Genomic DNA, 14,122 nt, shown 5'->3' with positions numbered 1-14,122 from the left:
AAGTCTTGAAGTGGGATGCAGGTGTTGTCTCTCATGAATTCACCAGCCATGTTTCTTCTTTTATTTTCGTTTGCATATTTGCAGTCACTCCTTTGTTTTAAAAAAGGCAAAGTCCGGGGAAAGTGAACGCAGACCCTTGATGCCCTGATGAATTTGCCGCAAGTTTGATAAGGCAATGAAACATGTTGGCCATTCCTGAATGTGGTTACATGACATGACCGTGTTTTTAACCTTGGGATGACTCACACAACGGAATAAAGAAATTGAAACTATATATGTGAGCCAGACCTAATTTTATTTAATGACTACACGGGTCTTTTTTTGTTCCTTTTTGGTTTTGGGGTTTGCTAAAATTCTTTTTACACTTTTTACACTTTCCTAAATGGGACACATATTTTCCTTTATTAGAAAGATATCGATGATGATAAAATCGTGAGCAAACTGGTGAGAACCTGCCAGCAGCTCCTTTGGTGTTGCACACGTGAGATACTTTCTCATTTTTCACTTTATTTTTATATTTTTTTATTTGATATTTTTTGCCCACAATCACTTATGGAGATTGGTTGAGTGATTCTATACATGGTTGGTTACCTTCACCGTTTGGGAATTAGTAAAGTTTAAGTTGTATGGCACCAGGGATTTAATGATAGTTCATGAGATGAACTACGTATGAAGGAGCAAGATATCTTTACATTACCCTCTTAGGAATCCCATGTAATTATTTGATTTAAAAGGAGTGCCTTGATGTTACCAGGTCTATTTTGTTGTATTACAGTTTGAGTGGAGGGTGGCCTGGCATACATTTTCCCTCTTTTGCTCCTAATTTGAATATAAACATGTTTGGGTGGGCCTGACCCACCCGGCCCACCCTCTAGAAACGGGCCTGCCTGGGATGGTGAGCCACGCTCTATTAAGAAATGGCACTCAGCAAGTCCAGAAGCACGATGTGCGCTTTCACTATCACTAACATATATTAGTGATTGTGAAGGCACACGTCGTGTTTAAGGCTTGCTGCATACCTTCTGTTAATAGAGCGCGGCAGGTTGTGGGTCTTTTTAAAAAAGTTTTCATGTTAATTGCAGCGCCCGACATACTAATATACGGGCTGCATTTAAGATGAAAACTTTCAAATAGGCACACAATCTGCCTGCAGCCGCGCTCTATAAACAAAAGGCATGCAGCATGCCTAAAAGCATGACGTGTGGCTTTCACAATCACTAATATATGTTAGTAATTGGGAAAGCACATGGTACGTCGTGCCTATAGTATTACTGCGAGCCCTTTCTTCATAGAGATCGGCTGGGGCAGATTGTCTGCTTTGTTTTTTAAGTATTCATGTTGATCGCAGCGCCCGTCGTGCTTCTACAGGGCGCTGCGATTAACATGAACACCTGCCTCAGGGGATGTGCAGTGTGTGTGCGCGCTCCAAAGAAGACACTGCGCGCTCGGAGTGTCATAGGTGCGTGGGCACCCAAGCGCGCACCTTCCGGGGAACAGTGCTCAGAATTATTTTTGCCTGCCCCCCTTTTTGAAAGTGTAACATATAATTCATTTTTTTGTGATCACTAGGATTTGATTGAGCTAAAATTGGGAAATAAATTAATTCAAAGTTGTTCTGAACAGGCATCCTCAAAATATGTCTTGCCCAGCACTGCAAAAATCCATAAGATCACAGTGGCTCCACCAACGCTTTAGAAGCAGTGGTATGTTAGAAATTTCCTCTTTCTTTTGGTAATCTGGTCTTCTGCAGCCTTTAAAACATGGAAGTGTACATAAGTCACAGGCTAAGTTTCAGGATTAAAAGGAACGAGCTTTGTCTTCGACTATCTTTTAAGGCTTCATTTATTAGGCCTGGGCGTAGTTCGCGGAGTTTTGCTAAGCGGAACTCCGCGAAGTTACAAAAAACTCTGCGAAGTTCCGCAAGTGGCGGAGTGCAGTGCAAACTGCAGTTTGTGCTGGTATTCCTGCCGCTCGGGTAGAAATCCTACCCGAGTGGCAGCTCGCGCTCACGAACTTACTGATCGCAAACTTACTGTTCGCGATCGCGAGCGGGGAAAACACTCCACTGCACATCGCGAATCGGAGTTTCTGCACTCCATGAGCTCCGTGGAGTGTGGAGTGCAGAAAACTCTGCAAACTCCGCGAAAGGAGTGAAGTTCACCGCCCAGGCCTACATTTATTCATATCAGGTTTCTATGTCGGTTTGCGTATGTGTGAAATTCCTTCTGCACTCAATGTTGACTTCCACTACTAAGTCAGACTGCTTTGCCACCGGATGGATTTAATTTTTCTGTTCCGCCCTCAGGGTCCAAGCCAACGTGCCAGCGATGGAGGTCCTGGAGCAAGAGCTGACCTGGATGGAGTCGTACCTGCCCACACTTGGTTCCCCCATCGTTCTCTGCCACAACGACCTCTTATGCAAGAATGTAATTTACAACGAGACCAAAGGTATGGCTTGTAACCATCTATAATTGAGTGCTCACTGAGGAGGTAGGCCTATTTTAAAAGTCTCAAGTACATGGGGATAACTCTGTGATTAGGAGTTTTTCATCCCAGGGTGACTGACAAGTTCTCTGAAGTTAAAGGCAACCCTCTCTACATCAAGTGATTGACTGTGGGCTTCAAGGTTATTTAAAACCTTCTTTTCATACACAAGAGCAACTGGATTAATTGAAGAGAGAAAGGTACGATCCTGTTCTAGAAAGAATTTACTCCCTAATACCTCTAGGGTATCCAAAGATATTGGAGTAGATGCCTCACTTACTATATCGTGACATGCTGTATCATTGGTGCCTATCCCCTGGTAAGGTGGTACCCGCAGGGTGGAATCAACCACAGAAATTGGAGCTCCTAGATAAAATCTGGCAGGATAAGCAGGGATCCATAAGAAAAGTTGAAAGTTAAAAATACCTACAGGTATACCCAAAGTGTTTCTATATTTGTAGTGTACCTGGGGTATGGATAAACATGTTTTTGAGGGTTGTATTGAATCTGTTGTTGTTGTAGTACTTTATTCGACATATAAAAAATATCATAAAAGTGCAGTGCAATGTGTGATAAAAACAGTTTAAAAACATACTACAACAAGTGGCTTCAATCCATGCATGGTTAAAAAGAATAAAAAAAAAAAACAGCATATATATACACGTATCAATTTCACATATCCCCTATAGTTGATAATATGAACAATAATGGCCAACAGGGTCAGGGGAGTGGGTGGTTTGCTTGTAGATGGTGCGCCTTAAGTAACCTGCGTCTTAATCTCCAGGCCCAGCCCAGGTATTTGGCGGTCCCACAGATTACACTAGGGACAGATGTGTCGTAGGTCAAGATACGCAATGCCACCCTAGCGGACCTTACACCCAGATTTTTGCAAACAGGTTTAAGCCACCTTAGTCTTGGTTGCCTGTACGCCTGGCAGGCAAACATGAAGTGGCCAATAGACTCTGTGGGCGAGGCACACCCTGGGCAGCCTTTTGAGTGCATGATGACCTTGCTCCAGCGGGTTTGAAAATCATAGAGTGGGAGCGTGCCATATCTAAATTTGAGATATAGAGATCTGTCTTCAGGTGATTCAATGAGGTCCATAAAGGACTCCAGGCTGGGAGCTGGTTTTGTATCCAAGAAGTTTACAGTAAGCACACCCTCCTGATTTCTTAGGGTATCGGTCGTAACCCAATCCCAATAGATTTTTTTTATCGTAAGTTTGGGAGGGGGAACCTGGCTCGCCCAAGCTTCTTCCAGACCAATCTTCTGCAGATGTTTTTTCAAGTTTGATACCCATGGAATCTTGTGATCTGCTCCCAGATTTAATAACTCGTCCAGGGCAGAGGCAAAGTGGTGGAGTTCAGGGGATCTTCTAATCCTTGCCCAGTATAGTATAGGGCGCAACCTTGCCACGTTACTGATGTTTTGTCTGCCAAGGTCACTACGGAGTGGAACTAGCGGGGTGGACAGGGGAAGCGAGACTAAGCCCCTAAAGAACTTGTTCTCGGATCTAAGTAACTCTGACAGATTTTCAAAACCCCACAATTCCGCCCCATAGAGAGCTGCTGACAGTGCCTTCCCCTCATAGACTTTAATTTAACAGCCGCCGCTATCGGCCTGCTATATGAGAGCCTCTGATGTCTCGATATTGCCCCTGCAGCTCTTTTGTGGGCAAGGAGCATTTTTGAGAGATGGGGAGCCCATTTAAGCTTGTTATTTACCCTCACTCCGAGATAATCAAAAGCGTCCACTAGCTCAAGTGTTGTACCATTGAGCTTAATTTAATTTAATTTAATTGTGGGTTTATATAGCGCTAGAATCGACTCCCGGAGGAGTATCTCTGCGCTTCGACTGCTGGGGAACCCGTCCTGGCTCACCCTGAGAGATGGTCCCTAATGGGTATCTCTAAGGTGCGACCAAGCATCCCCGGCGGTCTGGGGGGGCCGTTGTGAAGATGAGGCAAGCTAATGCCCAGAGTTGCCGAGTGTGGTCCCTGACTGGAGTAGGCACCGAGGCGAGAATTATCAAGCCCGCTGACCCTGGTCCACAACCCTGCCGCGTCGGGAATCGAACCCTGGTCCCGGGCCGTCCTCTGCTTACGGGTCTGCCGCCTCTAACCAGTGAGCCACACCTCTCCATGGAGAGTTATTCTTAAAGTTTTTAGAGGGAGATAGCGCCATCAGCTTAGTTTTCAGCGTGTTTATTTGCAGCCCCCTGGTGTCACAAAACTCTGAGAAGCGGGACAACAGTCTTTGTAAGCCCATAGGGCTTTTCGAGATCAAGAGAGTGTCGTCAGCAAAGAGTAGGGTAGATATTTTTTCCCCGCACAGGGTTGGGGCATCGACCCTGTCGTCTCTCAAATAGTCTGCCACACCATTTATATAGAGAGAAAACAGGGTCGGGGCCATGACACAGCCCTGGCGCACTCCTTTCTCGACGGAAATCCTCTCTGTGCGCTGTCCCTGTTGTCCCCACCTAACTTTAGCAAAATTGCCTACGTGGAGACGTTTCAGGAGGTCCAGAGTTAGGGGAGGGATGCCCAGGTCGTGCAGTACCTGCCACAGCTGTGAACGTGGCACCAGGTCAAAGGCTGTTTTTAAATCAATAAATGCCAAATAAAGGCTGCCTTTTTCGATGACCACGGATTTCCAGTATATAATACAAAATCTGAAGACCTGGTCGATGGTACCTATTCCCTCCCTAAAACCTGCTTGTAGATGACTCAGGATGCCCTCCTCATCTATCCACTCCTTAATCCTGGTCAAGAGCACTCTGCCAACCACTTTTTGAATTACATCGATTAAACTAATCGGTCTGTAGCTGGCAGGGTCCCCTCTATCCCCTCTCTTATAAATAGCCACCACCTCCACCCCCTTCCAGGAGTCCGGAATTGGGAAGCCTAGAGCTAGATTTTTTAGGATCCGAAGGATGAATTCTGCCCAGAGATCTTTTTCATGGAGCGGTAGATCACCTGGGAGACCATCGGGGCCAGCTGCCTTTCCCGGGGCAATTGTATTAATTGCAGAAAGGACCTCATTTAGGCCAAAGTCGGGCTCTAGCTCCAGATGTTCCGGATACTCCAATGCCGGCAACTGCTCCTCATGGCCCACTCTTTCCCTGGATGAATAAAGGTTTGAGAAATGTGAATGCCATTGGAACCCCGTTATATGATTCGGGATTGGATCTGCCCCGCCCCTGGTACTGATGTTTATAAGATTCCAGAAGGAGGATGAGTCTTTTAGTAGGGCTGCGACCTTTAAATCCTGCCAGTGGGATTCGTCCCACAGACGCTTTGCCTTTCTTATGGTGGTATAATACATTTTCCGGGCATTGGTGATAGCTAACTGATCCTTGGATTTAATGGCTCTAGATAGAGTCTGTCTCATAGCCCTACAATCTTGTGAGAACCAGGGGTTTTCTGTTTTTGGGGGGTGCCACTTTTGATCCCCCTTTTCCTGTGTCACAAAGAAATTCCCAACCCGTGCTACCGTCCGATGATAGACTTCTAAGAAGTCATTATGGGGGAGAGTCTTCGAGAGACAGCCTGTGGGCAAGTCCAAAGCTACAATGCCTTCTTCGACTAAGCTTCTGATTTTACACAGGTCCCTCTCTTGCTTTACCACCCTTGGCCACTTCAGGCGTCTGTTACAATTGGTGGGGGCAACCTCTCTAGCCCCGGGCCTCTGATTAGTTGAGGGCTCAATAGAAGTAGTAACCAGCCCTCGCCTAAATTGCATAAATAAGGGATTGCGATCGCTCTCGGACCTATCAACCACTTCCATATCTCTGAGGTCTGGCCAAAGCTCTGTGCCCAACAAGATATAATCAATGCGTGAGGGGGCACCAGTTCTTGTGAATGTGGGGGCACCCGAGCCATCTGAATGGGTAGTCCATTTGTGGCCCTCAAGTTGAACTCCAGAGTAAGAGCATTAATTTGTACAGCTCTCTTGGACCATTTTTTTTATAGCAATCATTTTTATTGATTTTCATAACAACAGTATCATTGCACATGTGTAATCATACAATAACAAGTAACTGCCGGGTGTCCCCTGGCCCTAGGTATCTGCAGAATGCCCCATAGGTGGTTCAGATGCTCCATGTGCGGCCCATGGGAACCCCTCCTCAGACTCCTCCGGTACCCCGTCCCACCCCCCCCCACTACCCTCCTCCCGCCACCCCCCCCCAGAGGCTGCTGCAAAGCGTCCGAAAAAAGGGGAAACAGTTTCAGTCTGTGGAGTGCCAGGTCCGGAAGATACGCAACGTCCTCCACGCGGGCGGGAAGACAGCTGCCGGGAGGCCCCTAGATAAGTAGGCCAGCAACGTGCCCCAAGACTCCTCAAAGGCTGTGGGATCATCCCTAAAGCACATCGCCAGACGCTCCATCGAGAGCAGGCGCCACAGGCGGGCGTGCCACAGTGACATAGCGGGAGCAGCCTGTTTCTTCCATGCCGCAGCCACCGTGAGCTTAGCTGCCCCCATGCAGAGCCACTATATAGCATTGTCTCCTCTGGACACCCCCTCCCAGTCCTCTCCCCGAAGACCCAGGATGACATGAGCGAGGTCCCCGGGGGGTTCAAAGCCCAAAATCTCTTTAATCTGCGCTAAAATTTCTGCCCAGAAAGGTTGAATACTGGGGCAGTCCCACCAGATATGTTTGAAATCCCCGAGGAGACCACATCCCCGCCAGCAGAGTGCAGAAGTCCACGGGAAGATCCTAGCCAATTTTGTGGGGTATAGGTACCAATCAAAGATGGTCTTGTAGTGAGCCTCCCGTAAGCCTACCGACAAGTTATGCCTGGGAATATCCCGCCACAAGCCCCTCCACTCAGCTTCAGTTATCCCTCTCCCCAGGAGTTGCTCCCAGAATTCCATATGTCTGGCCCTGGGTGTGTGTAGTGTAGTCAGCAGCATCCCATAGAGAGACGAGATTGCCCCCTTCATAGAGCCCGCCCGCGACAAAACCAGTTTCTCCATATCCGTGAGGCTCCGGCAGCCCGCCTCCCTTAACGGTGACGCCGTGGCCCAGTGTTTGAGCTGCAAATAATGGAACTGCTCACTGTTGGGGACCCCAAACTCACTCTTACAGTTCTGAAACGAGCGGAACACCCCCTTGTCGAATAGGTCCGCCAGCTTTAGACACCCTCCCTCTCGCCACCCATCAAAGGGACCCTCCTCTCTGGCTGGGGCGAAGGCCGGATTAAAGTGTATCGGGGTATATGGTGAAGGGAATGTCGTCCACCCCTCTCTCCGCGTGACCCAAACCTCCAACGTAGTGTGCGTTGGCGTGCTAAGATATGCATTCGACGGTCTATCTCTCCTCGGTTTCCACAGCAGATCCCAGATGGATCTGCCGGCGATCGCGCGGTCCATATGAAGCCAATGCTTCTCCGATTCCCGTGCCGTCCATTCCAACACGACCCGCAATTGGGCCGCTTGATAGTAAAGCTCAAAGTCCGGCAGCCCCATCCCTCCGTCCGCCCTCTGTTTCCGAAGCACCGTGAAAGGGATCCGGGCCCTCCCTCCTTGCCACACAAACTGAGTGATCAACGTCAGCTGCGGAAGAAATGCTTTCTCCAGCGGGATCGGCAAGGCCTGAAACAAGTAAAGGACCCGGGGCAGCACCATCATCTTCACCGCATTGATTCGCCCCAACCAAGATATGTACAAGGGCGTCCACCGCCTCAACTCCTGCCGCAAGTGCGGCAAAACTGTGGTGTAGTTGGCCCCATACAGTCCCGAAACCGTCGGCGTAAGCTGCACCCCTAGATATTGTAGCGAGTGTTGGGCCCATGAGAGCGTCGTCTGGGCTTTGAGCGAGGCCACCTCCGCTCTCGAGAGTGTGAGATTGAGTATGTAGGATTTGGTCATGTTGACCTTGAACCCTGCCACTCTCTCAAAGTCCCTCAATTCCCCCTGCACCGCGGGCAGAGAGACATGTGGCTCCCCCAGAGTCAGCAGAATATCATCCGCGAAGAGGGAGATTTTGTGGTCCTCCCCGCCAAACCGAATCCCTTTAATGGAAGCATTCTCCCTCACCCGAATGGCCAGTGGCTCAATGCTGAGGGCGAAAAGCAGAGGGGACAGCGGGCACCCCTGTCTAGTACCTCTAGTCAGTTGGAAGGGCTCGGAAGGTGTCCCGTTGACCACCACTCTCGCAGAGGGATGGCTGTAGTTAGCTCGCACCATCTCCATGAAAGCGTCCCCGAACCCAAATTTTCGCAAGGTCAAGAAGAGGAAGGGCCAGTCCACATGGTCGAACGCTTTTTCAGCGTCCAACCCGACCAGCACAGCTGGAATCTTAAATCTGGATGATTTCTCGATAAGGTGGATGGTACGCCGTATATTATCGTGCGTCTGGCGCCCTTTAATGAAGCCCGATTGGTCCGGGTGGATCAATCGAGGCAGCAGGTCATCCAGGCGGCTAGCTAAGATCATGGAGTAGAGCTTGGCATCTAGGTTCAGAAGTGCTATGGGGCGGTACGATGCACACACCAGCGGGTCCTTGCCCGGTTTAGGCAGGACCGTAATCACCGCCTCTGCCATTGACTTGGACACTCTCGCCTCCTTCGCCACCGCCCGAAACAGAGCCGTCAGATGCGGGGCAAGCTCGTCTACAAAGTGCTTATAAAAGTGGGCGGTATAGCCGTCGGGCCCAGGCGCCTTGTGGAGCTTGAGACGCTTTATGGCATTCCGCACTTCCTCCTCGGAAATAGGTTCGTCCAGCCGCTCCCGGTCCAGCGCTGATAGCTGGGGGCACTCCACCCCATCGAGATATGCCGTTTGTACGTCGTGCGCCAGCGGGCCCCCCCATACAGCTCACCATAGAAATCCCTAAAGGCTCTAGTCTTCGCTGCCTCCTCGTGTGTGACTCGGTCTGGTCCTACCCGAATGCCTCCCACATAGGATTTCGCCCGCTGAATGCGAAGCTTTCGAGCCAACTGAGAACCCACCTTGTCCCCCTGTTCATACCCCGCGCGGCGCAGCCTCAGCAAGGTATATTCCGCCCTGGCGCTGTAAATCGCCCACAATTTACCCCTCACCGCCGTGAGTCGTCGTTGAAGGTCGCGAGTGGGTTTATCTTTATGTCTGCCCTCCAACCCCCTAAGTTCCTCCTCCAGTGCCTCCCGTTCCAATGCCTGTTGTCGCCGCAGCGACGCCTGTAGTTGGATGCATTTGCCCCTCATCACCGCCTTGAACGTGTCCCACGTATTCTGATATGAGGTGTCTTCAGGCGGGTTGTCCTGGAAGTACTCCCCTATGGCCTCGGTCAGCTCTACCCTCCGCACTTGGTCTCGCAGGAGGGCCCCTGGAAAGTACCATCTGCCACGACCCCGCACCCCCCACTGGAGCTCCAATAGAACCATCCCATGGTCTGAGACCGAGATGGGGAGAATCTGCGCCCCCGTCACCTTCCCCACTAATGCCTGGCTAATGAAGATGTAGTCTATTCGAGTGTAAGTCCGGTGAACATTGGAATAGAAAGTATAGTCTTTTGCCGTCTCGTGGAGAGCCCGCCACCCATCCTGCAGACCTAGGGAATCGAAGCGGTCCTTGACTCGCTTGGAAAACACCGATGACCTGGCCCCCGTAACGTGGGAGCCGTCCAGGACGCCATCCCACAGGCAGTTAAAGTCCCCCATCAGAATGATGGGGCCCTCCGCGAACCTGCCCAGGGACCCCAACATGCGCGCTGTGAACACCGCCTGACCCGTGTTCGGAGCATACACGACTGCAATTGTGCAAAGTTGGCCCTGAAGCTGCCCCTTGAGCATGAGCCACCTCCCCTCCTTGTCTCTCTGTGAATCCACGACTTGAAAGGGTGTTGAGCTATGGAACAGTATCGCCACCCCATTATGTTTGGTGTTGGCCACTGAGTGAAAAATCTGCGGGAATGCCCTATGCTTGAGCCTACCCACATCCTCCCTTGTAAGGTGCGTTTCCTGCAGAGCAACTACCTTAACCTGCCGATCCACAATGTACTTCAAGACCTGCTGTCTCTTATGGGGCGAGTTCAGGCCCTTCACGTTCCATGTAGCCCACGTCACCATCTTAAGTGAGTGTAAACCCCCCTCTCCACCCCGTGTTGTGGGATCCGCCGATACCAGACCTCAGCGCCTGTCCGCCTCCGCCCCCCAGGCCCCCCTTCTGATGTCTCGCCGTCCCTCCCTGGACCCTCTCCACGTCTTCGTTGCAGCCTACCCCTGTCACCCCCCCCCCGCCCCTTCCCCCCCCACATCCCCCCCCCCACTGCCCGCACCCCCCCACCACAAGAACCCAGCCATGGAACCCCTCGTGCCTGGGGTAGTTCCAGGGAAAGTAACCAAGACCCCGCCCCATCGAACTCCTAACCTCATCAACTTGCTCCGCAACCGGCAGAGCATCAACAACATGTGTGCCAGACAAAGGGCTCATAGAGAAAAACAAAAACCTCAGTGTCCATGTAACCTCAGTGTCCCTGTGGAGACTGCCGCATCTCTCTGCTGAGCCGTCACAGACTCGTCACCAGCCACCTGGCTTCGCTGCTCGGGCTCTCGGGTCCCTCCCGGCCGGAGGACCCCCAGCGGTCGTTCCTGAACTGCATCCCGGTGAATCCCGTACCTCCAGCTCGCGACCTCTACTCACGGTGGGGCCCTCCTCGCTGGCGTTGCGCCCTGCGCCACTGCTCCCCCTGAGAGCCGACTGCCACTGCCGCGGACGGCCCCGGGCCGCCTCCTTCCTCCGGTTCCGTAGGGAGGCCCAGGATACGCAGCCCATCTCCCAAGTCTGTGATGTGGTGTCGTTTATTTTGCCATTCGAAGCTGAGCCCGAAGGGATAGGTCCAACGATAGCGCACATTGTCCTCTCTGAGTTTGCTGGTCACCGGGAGAAGCTGCTGCCTCCGTACAAGGGTGGCCTGCGACAAGTCCTGATATAGAGAGCAACTGTAGCCCTGGAACGAGACCTCCTTCTTCTTCCTAGCTGCTTCCAGGATGGCCTCCTTGACTGGGAAGGCGTGCAGCTTTGCCAGGACATCCCTAGGTCTCCGGCGTTCACCGTGAACCGGTGGTCCGACCCTGTGCACCCGGTCCACTTTTATTTTCAGGTCTGGCCTGTTCACCACCTCTCCAAAGAGGCCTATAATAAACGCCTCCAGGTCCGGACCCTCCGCGCCTTCTTCCAAGTCTCTCACCCGTATATTCTCCCTCCGAGAACGATCCTCCAATGTCCTCCAGCTTCAGGGCAGATTGCGCCAGCTGAGCGCGAAGCTCCGAGCACTCCGACCGGGAAGCCTGTGTGGCACTATCCAGGGATTGCACCTTCTCCTCCACCTCCAGGATTCGCGACCCCACGGCGTCCACATCGCGGCGCAGATCACGGAGCTTCTCCGTCAGGTCCCCACGCAGTTGGTTCAGGCTGGCGTGGAGGTCCCGTTTAAGTTCACCACATAGATCCCTCTTGAAGTCCCGGAGCGTAGCCACCAGGTCATCCTTCATCAAGGCCATGCTGTCCCCTCCGCCTGGACCTCCCTCGTCTGCAGTGCTGGAGAGCGCCTGGAAGTACTTCGCCACGCGGTTTTCCTGAGGCTTCGGCACCTTTTTTGTCGGGGGCGCACGGGACGACCTCCCCATCAGACCGTCCCCTCCGCGCCTCACGCCGTCGCCTCCACCAGTTCTATGGCCCCGTTGCGTCTGACCACCACCGCTCAGCCACCGAGACCCCGGAAGCCAGAGCAGGGACCGACTTGTCTCCGCTCTCTGCCTCCAGGCACTCAGCTGGTCCCACGTGCCGTGCCTCAGAAAGTCCTCACCAGCGCCGACCCGCACCTACATCTCAGAGCGCCCTTCACATCTAGCGCGCCAGAGAACCAGTGCTGCGGAGCTCCCCCGATGCCGGCAGGTGTCTTACTTGGCCGCCATCTTGGAGTCAGGCATCGTCTCGCGCCCGGGCGCACGGTGATTGCCCCCGGCGCCCCCGCTCCCTCCAGCCTGCCTCGGTCACCGTCAGGGCGGACCACTCATCTCCCGTCGGCCCGCCGTCCCTCCTCATGGGCTCCGTGATGGCCGCAATCTCCGCCTCCTCATGCGAGTCCCACGGTAAGGTGGCCCCGTGTGTTGTCCCACTCTCCGACGCCGGCAGGTTCAGGTTCAGCCTCACTCCAGCCGCGGCGGTCACTCCCGCTGCGCGGTCACCATGACAAGCCTCCAGTCACTCTCCTGAGTCCGGGTGGACCGCCGCTCGGCGAGCGATCGCGGCCCTCCGCCGCCATTTTGCTCGGTCGTCGCTCCCGGGTCAGTGCTCGCTTTCTAGCCGCACCGGGGCCGCCACATCCTCACCGCCGGTCCATTCGCCTCCACAGGTGTCCCGCGAGTGTTTTCCTCGCAGTGCGCCAGTCCAGAGCCCCCGTCTAGCCGCTTACAGGAGTCCGTGGGGCCGGAGCTGACTCGGTGCACTACCAGTCAGCCATCTTACTTGGCCACGCCCCTTGGACCATTTTTTCAGTGGTGGAAGAGTTAGTTGGGGTATACCCTGCTTGGAGTCTATATCGCCAATACCCAAAATGTCATCGCTGCTCAGGGGCTCAAAAGTGCAATTTAGATCCCCGGCAACTATGACACCCGCCTTAGGGGAAATTGCTGAGAGTTCAGACTCAAGAACTGAAACAGTCGGGCTTGCTTGACCGCCGGGGTTGCCCCTAGCATAGATGTTGAATATATCAAGGGGTGTTTGGTGGACTAGCCCCTTGATAGAAATATGCAGAAGGTCATCAGATGAAGTTACATGGCTCTTGACTGCCCAGTTCAAGCTAATATTAACCCAAATTAAGAGACCCCCAGAGGGACGACCTCGTATGGACCTAATAGCTGGAACAGAAAAAGTAGTAAACCCTGATCTATGCAGGGGGACCAGACTCCAGGTTTCCTGGAAGAGGATAACGTCGAACTTGTCGATGAAATCACTCCAAACAGGATCTGAGAGGTTCCTCCTTAGCCCTGCGATGTTCCATGATAACAACTTAATAATACCCGAGGGGGGTGGCATTAGGGGGGTCCCTATATCTGCTGCCATACTAGCTTGGCAGCCCTCATCAGCTTTCAGACTATCAGTAGCTTCACCTGAATCATTTGAAAACGGGTTGAGAGCTGAGGTGGTATTCGAGGGTGGGCCCACTACAGAATGCAGTGTAAGTGGATATAATGGAGATCCTGTATATGCGTTGGGTAGTCAGTCTACTTGTCTTAAGCCGGAGTCCTCGCCCTCCCTCTGATGGATCCAGACAGGAGACTTGCGAATCTGGATTGAGGAGTGAGCGGGGGGTGAAGTCCTATACTCAAGCAGAAGTAGGTTTTCAGCTAAGACGGGGTCCCCAAAAACAATCTCTATACAATCAGTACCAGCATCTGCCCGAGAAAGCCTCCTTACCCTTATGATGTCCTCTCTAATGATTGATCTACAGCCTCTTACATGTCTCAACCAGTGTATAACTTTATTATGTAAGGATTCACTGTTTTCAGCGACGCAGCGTAATGTCAATTTTGGAGCATGGGTCATGAAAACAGGAAAACTATTATACACAGGGTAGGGAGTAACCGGGGGAGCTGGAATGTAAGGTGTAGGGTTGTTACTACAAGGCAAAGGAGAACTAAGAGTGCGTCTA

At 52.2% G+C, this 14,122-nt stretch overlaps 1 protein-coding gene across 2 annotated transcripts in view; it reads left to right on the top strand.

Annotated features, from left to right (window-relative positions):
• The window catches only part of LOC146830581 (ethanolamine kinase 2-like), a 538,466-nt gene that overhangs the window by 256,344 nt on the left and 268,000 nt on the right, over nt 1–14,122 (top strand). For both annotated transcript variants that reach the window (XM_085604782.1, XM_085604781.1), the window contains one exon: nt 2,306–2,448. In XM_085604782.1, the coding sequence (XP_085460908.1) occupies nt 2,306–2,448 (143 nt within the window). The remainder of the gene's footprint in view (nt 1–2,305; nt 2,449–14,122) is intronic.

This window comes from Triturus cristatus, chromosome 5_1 (assembly GCF_964204655.1).
Source record: "Triturus cristatus chromosome 5_1, aTriCri1.1, whole genome shotgun sequence".
NCBI lineage: Eukaryota > Metazoa > Chordata > Amphibia > Caudata > Salamandridae > Triturus > Triturus cristatus.
This window is presented reverse-complemented; position numbering and strand designations above follow the sequence as displayed.